Here is an 11,621-nt window from a genome sequence, read left to right as displayed (position 1 = left end):
TGAATGTAGCGACATGGAGATGTGCGAAGAGGAGGGTGGAGTGGGATGCGATGGAATTAGAGTTAAGTGAGGTGGGTATGGGGAGAGCTGCGAGGGAGAACTGCATTGACACTCTTACGCTGTGTTGTAGTAAGGCCATGGATGGTCCCTGAAGTTACAGCCCACACATCTGTACTGCATCTTCTGAGTTACATCTTCCGGGTTACTCATGGGCTGTCACCCTTCTCTCACTAGGAGCATAACGTTGTACGAGACCTGTTTAACAATCCTTTATTTTGATGTTACAATCGTTCTTTATTTTCCTATTAGAGTCGTTCTTTATTTTCCTGTTAGAGTCGTTCTTTATTTTCCTGTTACAGTCTTTCTTTATTTTCCTGTTACAGTTGTCTTTTATTTTCCTGTTACGGTCGTCCTTTATTTTCACGTTACTCTCGTCCTTTATTTTCCTGTTACGGTCGTCCTTTCATTTTCCTGTTACAGTCGTCCTTTCATTTTCCTATTACAGTCGTCTTTTATTTTCATGTTACAGTCGTCACCTGCATCTATCATAACACTTTGTATAAGCCCTGTTTAACGCTGCTTTATTCCATTTTCCTTGTGATAATCTTCTCTCACCAGGATCATGACTGCACGTGCCCTCTTTAACCATGCTTTATTTTCATGTTAAAGTCGTCACCCGCTTTGGTCATAACTTTGAACGAGCCCATGTTAACAAGGCTTTATTTTCAGTGTTGCATACGTCCTTGGCCTTGGTATATAATGGTTCAGTTTGAACGCTTATTAAAACTGGTTCCACAAATACGTTTCTTGTGTGCGGTTCATTATATGCATTTACTCCTTGCGATCCTAACCTCTTCCGAGCTCCGTGTGTGTATGTGTACAGTGACGGGGTGTTTTGAAGGGTCCAGTTCTGTTTCATGAAATCTTTCTATGATCTGTATATTTTCCTGTCAAAGAGGCACTTCTTCTAAGGGAGGGAGGTTGAAGAGTTATTGGTTTGGGATCAGTATGTGTCTGACTTGGAGCGAGGTTTCTGCTGCGATGTACAGTTTACGTGGGTAAAGTTCTGCCTTGACTTTCAGTGAGATTCAGCTCTGTCTTTTTCACTACACAGTTTCATAACACTGAAAAGTCATGTCCTAGATGAACTCCTAGAAGGTACTCAAGTGCACTCAGTAACACACTATTTCCAGGGGTTTAGTTCTGCTAAATTTCTTCATTCATAATCTTGGACCACAGTGCTTATTGACTCATCCCGTCATTTATATACCGTCCTTATTGCTTTAATAGGGTCCTCATGGGTATTTACTCAGTTCGGTCATATATATAGGTTCTCCTGAGTCTTGTGTAGCCACGTAGAAATCTTAAAAATGCATAATTCTTCCTTCGCAAAACTTCGGTAAGGATCAGAATGCATGTAAAATTATTCCTTCGTGGCACGAGTTTATAGTGATATTAAAGAGTATTAGATATTTAAGAGTATTATGCACTGGTGATCTTTGCCGCATTATAAAATAGCTTAGTTATTGAATTATGCACCTATTGTCAGTCATTAAATTAGTATAGAAAGGTATACTATGCTCTAGTTGAAATGGGGGTTAGTGTTAGTGGTTGAATGTTAATTAGAAGGGAAATTGACCGGTGATTATAAAGATAGAGATAGTAATAAGGTAGAAGATTGACAGGTATTCAAAAAGTTAGAGTTAGAATAATAAAATAGAAGATTGACTGGTATCTGTAAATGTAGATAGAGAAGGGAATTAGTGATAGACTGAAAGGCATAAATTTAAAGGCAACAAGAGAGGCAGGAAATCATTTATCCACCCACGACTGCCAACACCATTCCTCTATCTCCTTTTCTGAACACTGCCTAACGTAAACACCAAACTATAGCAGTTCCTCAGGGATGATTTTAAAGTCTTGACCCTTAACATTATTCCTTTATCACACTTTGACTTTGATTACACTTAAATCAATTCCTCTCCTTCCTTTAGAATAATAAGTTTACCATCTTAAGGCCTTCACTGTCCACATAAATTACTTCTCTGGTACCTGGCACATCACACCCTGCCAACTGCACCGATACGGCATTACAAACCGCCACATATAGTCTTTGCAGCCGCAACTTGAAACTTATTGCAACGAAAAGCGTTTATGATTGCATGTATTTTTTGTACTAGCAACATGTAACGGTTTGGTTTTGTGATTAGTTGTGTTTATAATTACATGTAACGTGTGATAGTGACTGTACTCCTTTTACCTTAACCTGGCCTAGATTTTCGGCCGTTTTAAAGCTTATTTCACGTAGCCGATTGACAGAAAGAGACACTGTAACGACTCTACATCCCTTCCATAGCACTTCTTCGTGACTTGCATCGTATTCTGTTGTTAAGCTATTATTACAACTCAGAACTCAAGATGGAGAGATGATAATTATAGGCCAGGTTAGAGTGAAAAGAGTATGGTGTTTATAATTACTGCAGCGTTTGTACCTGCGACATGTAGCGATTGTCACTTACAAGGAACGTTCCGTGTTCCCGTCGGTTGAGGAAGATCGCAAACACGTTTCCCTAAGCGATTTATTTTCTTTCTTACACCTTGCTGACCTGTTTTGTGTTAAATAAGTTTTTCCATTTACACCTTTCTACCCTCTTCTGTCTTACATAAATCTTTCCAGTGTCGGCATACTCTGCATCAATAATATACTGAAGGATGAGTTTTCAACCACCCATATCCAGAAATAAATCGCCATGGAAGAGATGTTAGGGAGCTTTCATAACCGATGAGAATACGCGCCTTGTACACACGGTCAGGCAGAAATGTACACAAAAAGGTAGCCAAGAACATCGAGGTGTACGTACAAAAAGGAGCCCATTTTTTAACGAGATTGTTACGTTTGAGCCATAAGTTAACAGTGTACAATCCTGAGACATGTACAAATGAACAATCCTGTAGCCCAGACCACAGATGTGTACGAAGATTAAGGCCCATCTGCTGTAAATGAGATGTGGGAGCGGGTGAACTGTGGGGGTGTGACAAGTGAAGTGGGATCAGGAGGAAGGATGTTATTTTAATGTGTGTGTGTGTGTGTGTGTGTGTGTGTGTGTGTGTGTGTGTGTGTGTGTGTGTGTGAATTGTATTGGTCTCTCTAATACTAATACAGTTTTCTTGGTCATGATATAATTCACTCTCTCTCTCTCTCTCTCTCTCGTTTCTCTTCCCCTGACATCATCTCCCTTTATCACAGGTTAAGCAGATTATACTGTAGTGACCATTGAGATAGGCATTTACTGATAAGATTATAGGGATTCTCGATTATACACGCTCCCTTAGCGGTGATACAACTGACCTCCTCCCTCTAACCATACACCTTCCTCTGCCAATTATACACCTCTTGAGCTCAGCATACTACGCACCTACTGTTTTATGTGTGTGAATTATATGCCAAAATTATAACATTAATATAACTCTCGAACAGTGATACAACACAGTCCCAATTCACACTGGACCGTCAGCATCATTTCCAGGCTTTGTGTGGTATTCAGATATATTGGGCTATTTTTGTACATGACTTTTCTTTACAGTCTTCCCTCAGCACCATTTGACTCCAACTGTATCCTGAAATAATCCTAAAATAATCCTTTTTCTTCAATTGACCCTTAAATAAATCCTCACCAGCTTTTGAACCCAGCTAAGTCCTAAAATAACTTGTGTTCAAACCTTCAGCCTTCATATATTTTCCCAAGCCCTTAAATAATTTCACTCTCACTTTAAACCACATCCATACCCTTAAAAATACTCCTGATTTCTCTACCACCCTTTCTAACACTGCTGACTTAAACTCCAAGCCATTCCATTTTTTAGAACTCCCCATTAGACTTTAAGTAGTTCCTGGTTCTTTTTGACCCCTAAGTTGGTGCCCTTGTTACCCTTGTACTCCAGTTGTACCCTAAAGAAATCCCTTTAAATCCCTCAACCAAAATTCGTCCTCCTGTTCAAATCCCCCAACCAAAATCAACTTCCACTTCAAATCCCTCAACAAGAATTCGACTCCCACTTCAAATCAAAATTCAACTCCCACTTCAAATCCCCCAGCCAAAATTCGACTCCCACTTCAAATCCCTCTACCAAGATTTTACTCATCCTTCAACCAAAATCGACTCTCACTTCAAATTTCTCTTTCGGCTCCCACTTCCACCCTAATATGCTCTCTCACTCTTCCCCTCCACCACTCGTCCCTCAAGGAGTTACCGCATCCCCACCAAGCCTTCAGGGGATTGGATTCTTTTCTCGGCAGGTCAGGGGGGGTCAGGGTGTGATGAGGGGGCTATTGATCTCGTCTTCACAGCAGCTGGGGTCACATTTATAAAGACTCTGAGCTAATTTCTTCATTAATCAAGTCTGTGGCAGTTAATTATTGTAAAAGAAAATAATTTGTTGAGTGTATATATGTATTTTTTTTTTCACGTAATTAATCACCCCAGCTTGGTTGTGAAGGGTTTGGTGAGGCTGTGAGAAAAGATGAGAATATTAACAAACGATCTTCTACGCATCTTAAGCTTGAGAAGGTTTGTGAATATGCCCTCGAATTCACAGAGGTGCCTTTCCCCTCCTTCTGCCCCTCCCCCCCTCCCCCCACCTTCCTCTCTCCTCATTAGCGTCACCTCCACCTTCCACTTTTTTCCCCTCCACCTCGTTGGAAATTCGTCGGTACAGTTGGGGACAAAAGTTCGCCAAGTATTTCACATCCGCCTCTCGCTCTCCTCCCTAGTTGATATATATTCCTGAGGTGAAAGGGGACTGGTATATTGTGGGGGGTATATTTTTCTTCCCACATATGATGCTCCTTGATATGAAGTTTCAGGAAGGAACGTGACAAATATGCAGAAAAGTAGAAGGCAAACTTTTCTCCCTGACTGTATTTATTTATTGGTTTATTTTTTATATGGTCGTACTCTCGTTCATTAGGCATTGCAGTTGTTTTTTTTTATTTTTTTTTTTATTCATGTTGCTACCAGTCGATTTCATTCAGTATAGGAGAGACCCCTGTTGATGAAGGGTTTAAAACGAATGCTCCCAGTTTGAATAGTTTTTCCTAAGCTGAATAAAATCGTCTGGAGATAGCAGGAATTAAGACAGAAACGTCCTAGGATTGAAGGTGTTTTTGAGGAGGCTGTCTGTCACCTTTACCTCGCTCCCCTATTTCTGTATATGACACCTTATTATCTTCCTGTATGCTGTTTATGTGATCTAAATAACACGCAGGGGGGAGCAGCGAGGTGCAGTGTGCAAAACAAGCGAAGGAAAGCCACTCAGATCGACGAGAATGCGGGCCATTGTGTTGTTAATGCATCTTAATAGGGTCATGACTTGGTTTAGTTTCCCTCGTTCGGTTTTGCAGTTTTCCTCACACATCACCATCTTCCACAATTACTCCACCTCCTCCTCAGAAATTCACGGCATTGTTAGTGCATTTTATAGAGTTTTGTCCTGGTTGGTGTTCTCCCTTTCGGTTATAAAGTTTCACCCGCATCACCACCTTGCTCATCACATCCTCCGAATTTCATAGCATTATGGTGTCGTTACAAGTTTTAGAAGGGCCGAGTATTGGTTTATTTTCTTTAGTATTTTCTTTATTTTGTAGTCTGTCACAATACACTGTCTACAGTTTCTCCACCTCATTTGATTTTCATACTTTTGCAAGGATCGTGTGTTTGTTTTGAGCATAATTTCTCTTTTCTTTTTTCTTTTCAACAGTTACAGTCACACACACACATATCCATTTTTTTTTTTTTTTCACCTCGTCGGACATTCAGAGCTGCAGATGCCAGTGGTTTTGCTGATACATTATTTTGGGCCAAGTATATGTTTTATATCTTGCTCGGTTTTGCAGATTTGGTCACACATACACACGTCACTATATCATCCATTTTTTCCTCCACGTTAACACGAATCCATACGTACGTGTGTCTTAATGCTGTTGGAACCTTATTATTATTATTATTATTATTATTATTAGAGGGGGGGTCATGTGTTGGTTTTAGTCTGATCTGTTTGTTTGGTTTTGCATTTAGTCACACACACATCACTATCTTCCACCTTTTTTTTCAGTTCGATCGAAATTCATACCTTCAAATGTGACAGTGTTGTGGCTGTATTTCAAAGAGCCTCGTGTTTATTTTGTTTTAATGTCTTTCGTTTAGCATTGCAGTTAACATTCAGGCACCGTCATCACCACACCACCTTTTAGTGTTGCACAGCCGTGTTGAAAATTCATAGTGACGCATTCTAGGCTTTGTTGGTTTTAGCTCAATTTCTGTCCCATTATGCAGATTTTAGTATAATTTTTATCATTCGGTTTTGCAGTCACGATCATGCACATTTTCACTTCCCAGTTTTTCCCTGCCACGTCGGAAACTGGTAGCCAAAAAAGAAAGAAAAAATCTAAGTTGTGATTTGTACGGTTTTAGGGGCGTGTGTTGGTTGTGGTTCAATATCGTTTGGTTCAACTGTTCAGAATCACTCAAAAAATTTCCCTGGTACAGTGAGCAAAATGTGTCGTCACTGCAGTGTTTGCGACGGCAGTGGTAGTGACTGTATGAAGAAGTGTTTCAAGCACTATAGGAAACTGTGGCCAGATTCACAAACACACTTACGATTGATTCCCCGTCGTAACTGCGATTTGGTCTCCCAGGAAGGACTTGGAAATGAGAGTGCTAAGTATTCCCATGCACCTTGTTCCTCCCACAAAAAGAAATCGTGGTTACGAGAGGAAAATTATCGCAGTTTTGTATATTTGCTTTAGCAGGAAAGGCGAGGAAATGAGAGGACAAAATTTCCCATGTCTTCAGTCCTTCATGCAAAAACGAATCTTAAGTTACGACAGGGACTCCATCATAAATGTGGTCGCAAATCCCACCACTGTGCAATTCTCTGCCTATGCGTTCCACGTGGGCAAGCAGCAGTGTTTTTAAATAAGCGACACGTTTCGTCCTGGTGGCGAGTGCAAAGAGGAGTAGACCAGGGATGCGAGGCGGGGAATACTTGCACCTTCTCAGTAGCGGATTAGTTGGTCGTGTACCGTATGTAGCGTTCTAGGATCTCTGTTGCGGTATCTCTAGGTTCCTGAGAGACACAGATACTTGAGCTCGTGGTTTAATCTTTAAGTAAGCGAGAAAGAATATATAAGTGATTTGTTTAATATACACTTTCATAGGAGGCAACGTTAGACTGAGATGTATCGAAGAATATTATACAAACTAAGGTCCCCCCTAGACCGGATTATTTCATGACGTCCTCACTGACACACTCATCGCCAGGATTTTCAACCAGGGCGTCCGCCTCTGTCCTCTCATAGCCACGGGGTTCCTGCAGGCACTTCAACTCCACCTCCCCCTCCACCTCCTCCTCTTCCTCACATCCACCTGCGAAGTCCTCCTCAGCCACGTCCAGATCCTCATCCACGTGCATCCTGTCGTAGGCGGGGTTGGTGCCGTCAATCATGGTTGCTAAGGACATCTTGCTGGTCCTTAGGGGTGACGCCACGTTGACCCGCATACTGAGGGAGGGTGAGTCGGGGGTCACGCAGTTTCTCTCAAGTTTCGGGGAGCTACAGCAGGAGAGGTCGCTTCCCAGGTGCCCCGCTTCGCTCAGGTACCTCATGGGGACGCCCTCTGTCGTCCTGCTACCGCTTGAACCGTAACCCCCACCCCCGTCAGGAGTGCTGCTTGTGTTCTCCTCCTCCACACTCAGGTCAAGGCACACTACTTCGTCGTTCTCGAACTCGGAGTCGAACAACATGGAGGGGAGTGTGGTGGAGTCGCAGGTCATGCCCCTTTCACTCAGTGATTCGAACAGATTTTCTTTGGAAGTAGCAAGTTCATGACACTCTAAGTTCTTGTCAGTCTCATCGTCCTGTTCCTGCAGTAGCTTTTCCTCGAGTTCCATCTTCCTCGAGGGCTGGGTACTCACCAAAAGCCTCGACTCCTGAAGCTTCTCCTCAGACACCAGCTTGTACTTTGCCGCCTTCTTGGCCACGGCGCACGCAGTCTCCGGGTCCATCCTGCCGAAGAGTGGCATCACCCAGTCGTCGTAGAATTTGTCGTTCTTGAAGTACATGTTGATCCCGCAGAAGCACAGGCCACCACCAGCACCCACTCGGAACACGTCGCCAATTTTTTTCTGTGGGGAGCCAGATTTGTGTTAGTAGCAGTAAAGACAGATCAGAGTATTAGAGGAAATGCAAAATGAAATTAATGTGCAATCACAAGCAAAAGTTCGCCGACAGTCCCTTGCCAGAATTGTCTTGACGAACATTTCTCATTCCTTCCACCCATGCTTCTCTGTCCTGTGCTTCTTATTGTTATCCATTGCATATACAAATTTCTCGTTTATCGCCTTACGTCGACGAGGGTGGCAAGGAAGGGTCGGTGAACTTCTGATCATGAATGAAAATAAGGTTCTGCTAAATGAGTTCCTGCTAATTGAGGCCCTTCTTAATAAGATCCTACTAAATAAGGTCCTTTGATGAGATCCTGCTAAACTAATCAGCAGTAATCAGGTGAACTAAAATCCCATCTCTTTGGTTCTGATTCTCAGAAATATAAAAGAATGACAGGTACTGATAGGAAGTTTGAAAGCATATTGCATAGGTTGATAGATAAATTACTGCAACATGAAGATACATTACTATAGTTCTTTCGCCTTACGTTGGCCTGGATTTTCGTCCTCTAACAACTTACTTTACGTAGTTCAGTGGCCAAAAAATAAAGACAATACCACGGCTCTACAACCTTTGCATAACACTTCTTCCTAACTTTCCTCTTATTTTAGTGCTAATTTCTTGCTACAACTCAGCATTCAAGATGGACAGATTGCAATGTTTAGGCCAGGTTAGGGTGAAAAGGGTATAGTCTGGCATCATATGTAGTGATTCTGTAATATTCCTTAGTGGCAACAAATACAATCCGCGTAGGTGAGAAAAACTGGCATAAAATCAGAAAAAAAAGAAAAAATGGGGGAAAAAGTCCGTCAGATGTGCCCTGCTACAATTAACCCAAATCCTGTTAACCACTATTTTGCGATGGAGTATTTTGTTATCAGTTCTTGCTGGCTCCAGACGATTTAGCTCAGGAAAGACGATTCGAAGTATCAGATAAAGCTTTCATTAACTCAGTAGAATAAAAGCGTCTGGAAGTGGCAAGAATAAACCAGTAAAATGCGTCATCTTATTCTAGGGGTTAATACGGGGAAAGAAAGAAACTAAGGCTGTATTTTCCGAGGTAGGAAGGGAAGCGTGGATCCCGGTTGAAAATGAGGCAGTCACTTGTTTACTTCTCTGAGGAGCCCAGAACTTGTTACCGTGTCGTGAAGAAAAATTGGAGAGAGAGAGAGAGAGAGAGAGAGAGAGAGAGAGAGAGAGAGAGAGAGAGAGAGAGAGAGAGCAGAGAAAGTGAGAGAAAAGAGAAAGGAAGTAGTGGATAGAGGACTAGCTAAGAATCTGATCTAAGAATATTTTTAGCACTGTTGATGGGGCAAAACGTGGCGAAGTTCCCGATCCAGAATGTGTGTCAGTGTGTGTCTGCAGCTGGTGGTATTGATTCGCCCAGCCACCACCGCTTGCTGCTGCTCCTCCTCCCGCCCTCTCCACTCCTCGTCCTCCTCTCCTCCCTCTCCTCATGTTTTAACTGGATCGCACCACTCTTTCACTGCATCACGGCTCTTTTTTTTTTTTTAGGGTATTTTTCCTCATTCCGCATTAATTTCCCTCATAAAAATCCAGAAATAGGGTTTAAAGAGAGTGTGGTGCGTGGTTCTTGTCCCGTGCCGAGATGGTCCGCCGGCACCGAATTCACCCGCTCACGCCGCCTCTCTTCCGCAGCCTCAGTGCTTTGTTTATTTCGCAGATGAGCTTACGATCAATTCCCGACCGTTACTAAGATACTTTTTGTACGATTGACAAAGAGAGGAGAGCGTACGACTTTTCCATGGCTCTTTCTTCGTGACAACAAAAACAGATCTTAGTTACAAGGGGATATTTGTCGTAAGTGTCGTTGATTCCGCCTGGCCTTTTATCCAGTGAGATGTGTGGTGACTCATGACCATTACACGTGTATATGGCAGCACTGAAAGGCTTTGTGGATTTTCTTTTTCATTTTTTTCTTTTTTATGGGTCGTGTCCTTTCACGTTGCTGACTTTATGCTGGCTAGAAATCTTGGTAGTTATTTTTTTTTTCAACATGGGCTGGAATCACTGTAACATTTTATCCTCTATTCTCTGCTAACTAAAAAAAAAAAACACTTCACTATCCACATCCACATCACTGCTTTGTCTTCATTCAGCTTGTACTTGGGTCCACTCAATCGTACAAAATATGATGAAGCTGAATTTTTCCACTCTTCTCACAAAAAGCATCATATATCTATCCACATTCACGTTCATCGTTTGGTTTCCTTTTCCTTTTTATTATTATTATTATTATTTTTTTGACGTTCGTATTTCCGATTCCTGACTAACAAAGACAAGCACATTACTATCCACATTCACATTTATCACAGGATTTTCCTTTGCTGGTTTTGTCCTTTATTGGTTTTCCTTTTACTGGTTTCCCTTTCTTTACTAACAAAAACAATTTATTAATTTTCACATTCATCACTGGTTTTCCCCCCTTTGCAGTGGTGCTTCCTTGTTGTCATGTAGCCTCACCGTTGCCAGTCACTTGGTAACGTAAAGTTGACTCAGGTGGAATGTTGCAGAGTCAAGCCACGGTTTTCCCCCTTTGCAACCAACACCTCATGGCTTTTCCTGCTTTCACCGATTCCTTTATTACTTTTCTTTATTTCTGAGCCTGAGATAAAGTACAAGGATTACGAGATTTTTTCGTGGATGATCTTTTCTTGTGGTGGGATTCACGAACATATTTTACGATCGATTCCCTTGTCGTAAGTCGGATTTATCTTTACAGGAAGAACTGGGGACATTGGAAGCCTCTGCCCTCTCCTCTCCTCGTCCTTCCTGCAGAGACAAAGCTAAGGTACGAGGGAGAGGTGATCGTAAAGTCGTAGTGAATCCGACCCCCTGATTCTCCCCTGCACCGTCGTATGCCAGGCCGTGTGACGCCCGCCAGATGGTAAACAAAGTCTTTCTCCTCTGCTTCCAGTCCCGCACCACCACCTTACCTTGAGCACCCTGCTGTACATGGCAGTGGTGGCGGCTGCGGCCATGGTGGAGGTGGCAGGGTGGCGGTGGTGGTGGCGGCGGGGGCGGCGGGAGAGGTGGTGTGTGTGTGTGTGCGTTTAGCCTCCAACCTCACGTCGTCTGCTGCTGCTGCTACACCTGCCGCACACACACGCACACACACACACAAACACGCACAGACACACGCATCGAGCACGCGCATCCTCACTTTCTCTCATTTCAAATCGCGTTCCCTGTAACTTTGTATATTTGTATTGCGTTTTCAGAGTTATTTTCGTCGTACGTGGATGGACTGATATGGCTGGCGAGTGTAGCGAGTCATTTTGTATTTTGTAAGGAGTGGTCCAGGGATGCTATTGTGCTTTTGTAGGTTGAATTGGTTGTAAAGTCTTTGTAGAATCAACTTGTCTTCGTGAGTTGGTAA

The 11,621-nt window shown here is 42.6% G+C and overlaps 1 protein-coding gene across 1 annotated transcript; it reads right to left on the bottom strand.

Annotated features, from left to right (window-relative positions):
• Positions 1-7,065: 7,065 nt before the first annotated feature.
• LOC145412434 (uncharacterized) lies at positions 7,066-11,223 on the bottom strand. Its single transcript, XM_080282320.1, has 3 exons — positions 11,179-11,223; positions 7,306-8,181; positions 7,066-7,125 (listed from the first exon to the last, which is right to left on the bottom strand). The coding sequence occupies exons 1-3, from the start codon at positions 11,221-11,223 to the stop codon at positions 7,066-7,068; spliced, it is 981 nt and encodes a 326-aa protein (XP_080138446.1).
• Between the last annotated feature and the right edge of the window lie 398 nt (positions 11,224-11,621).

This window comes from Coenobita brevimanus, chromosome 93 (assembly GCF_032717465.1).
Source record: "Coenobita brevimanus isolate Jiangsu-jjx chromosome 93, ASM3271746v2, whole genome shotgun sequence".
NCBI classification, from domain to species: domain Eukaryota; kingdom Metazoa; phylum Arthropoda; class Malacostraca; order Decapoda; family Coenobitidae; genus Coenobita; species Coenobita brevimanus.
The sequence above is the reverse complement of the archived record's forward strand: the minus strand, read 5'-3'. Positions and strand labels throughout refer to the sequence as shown.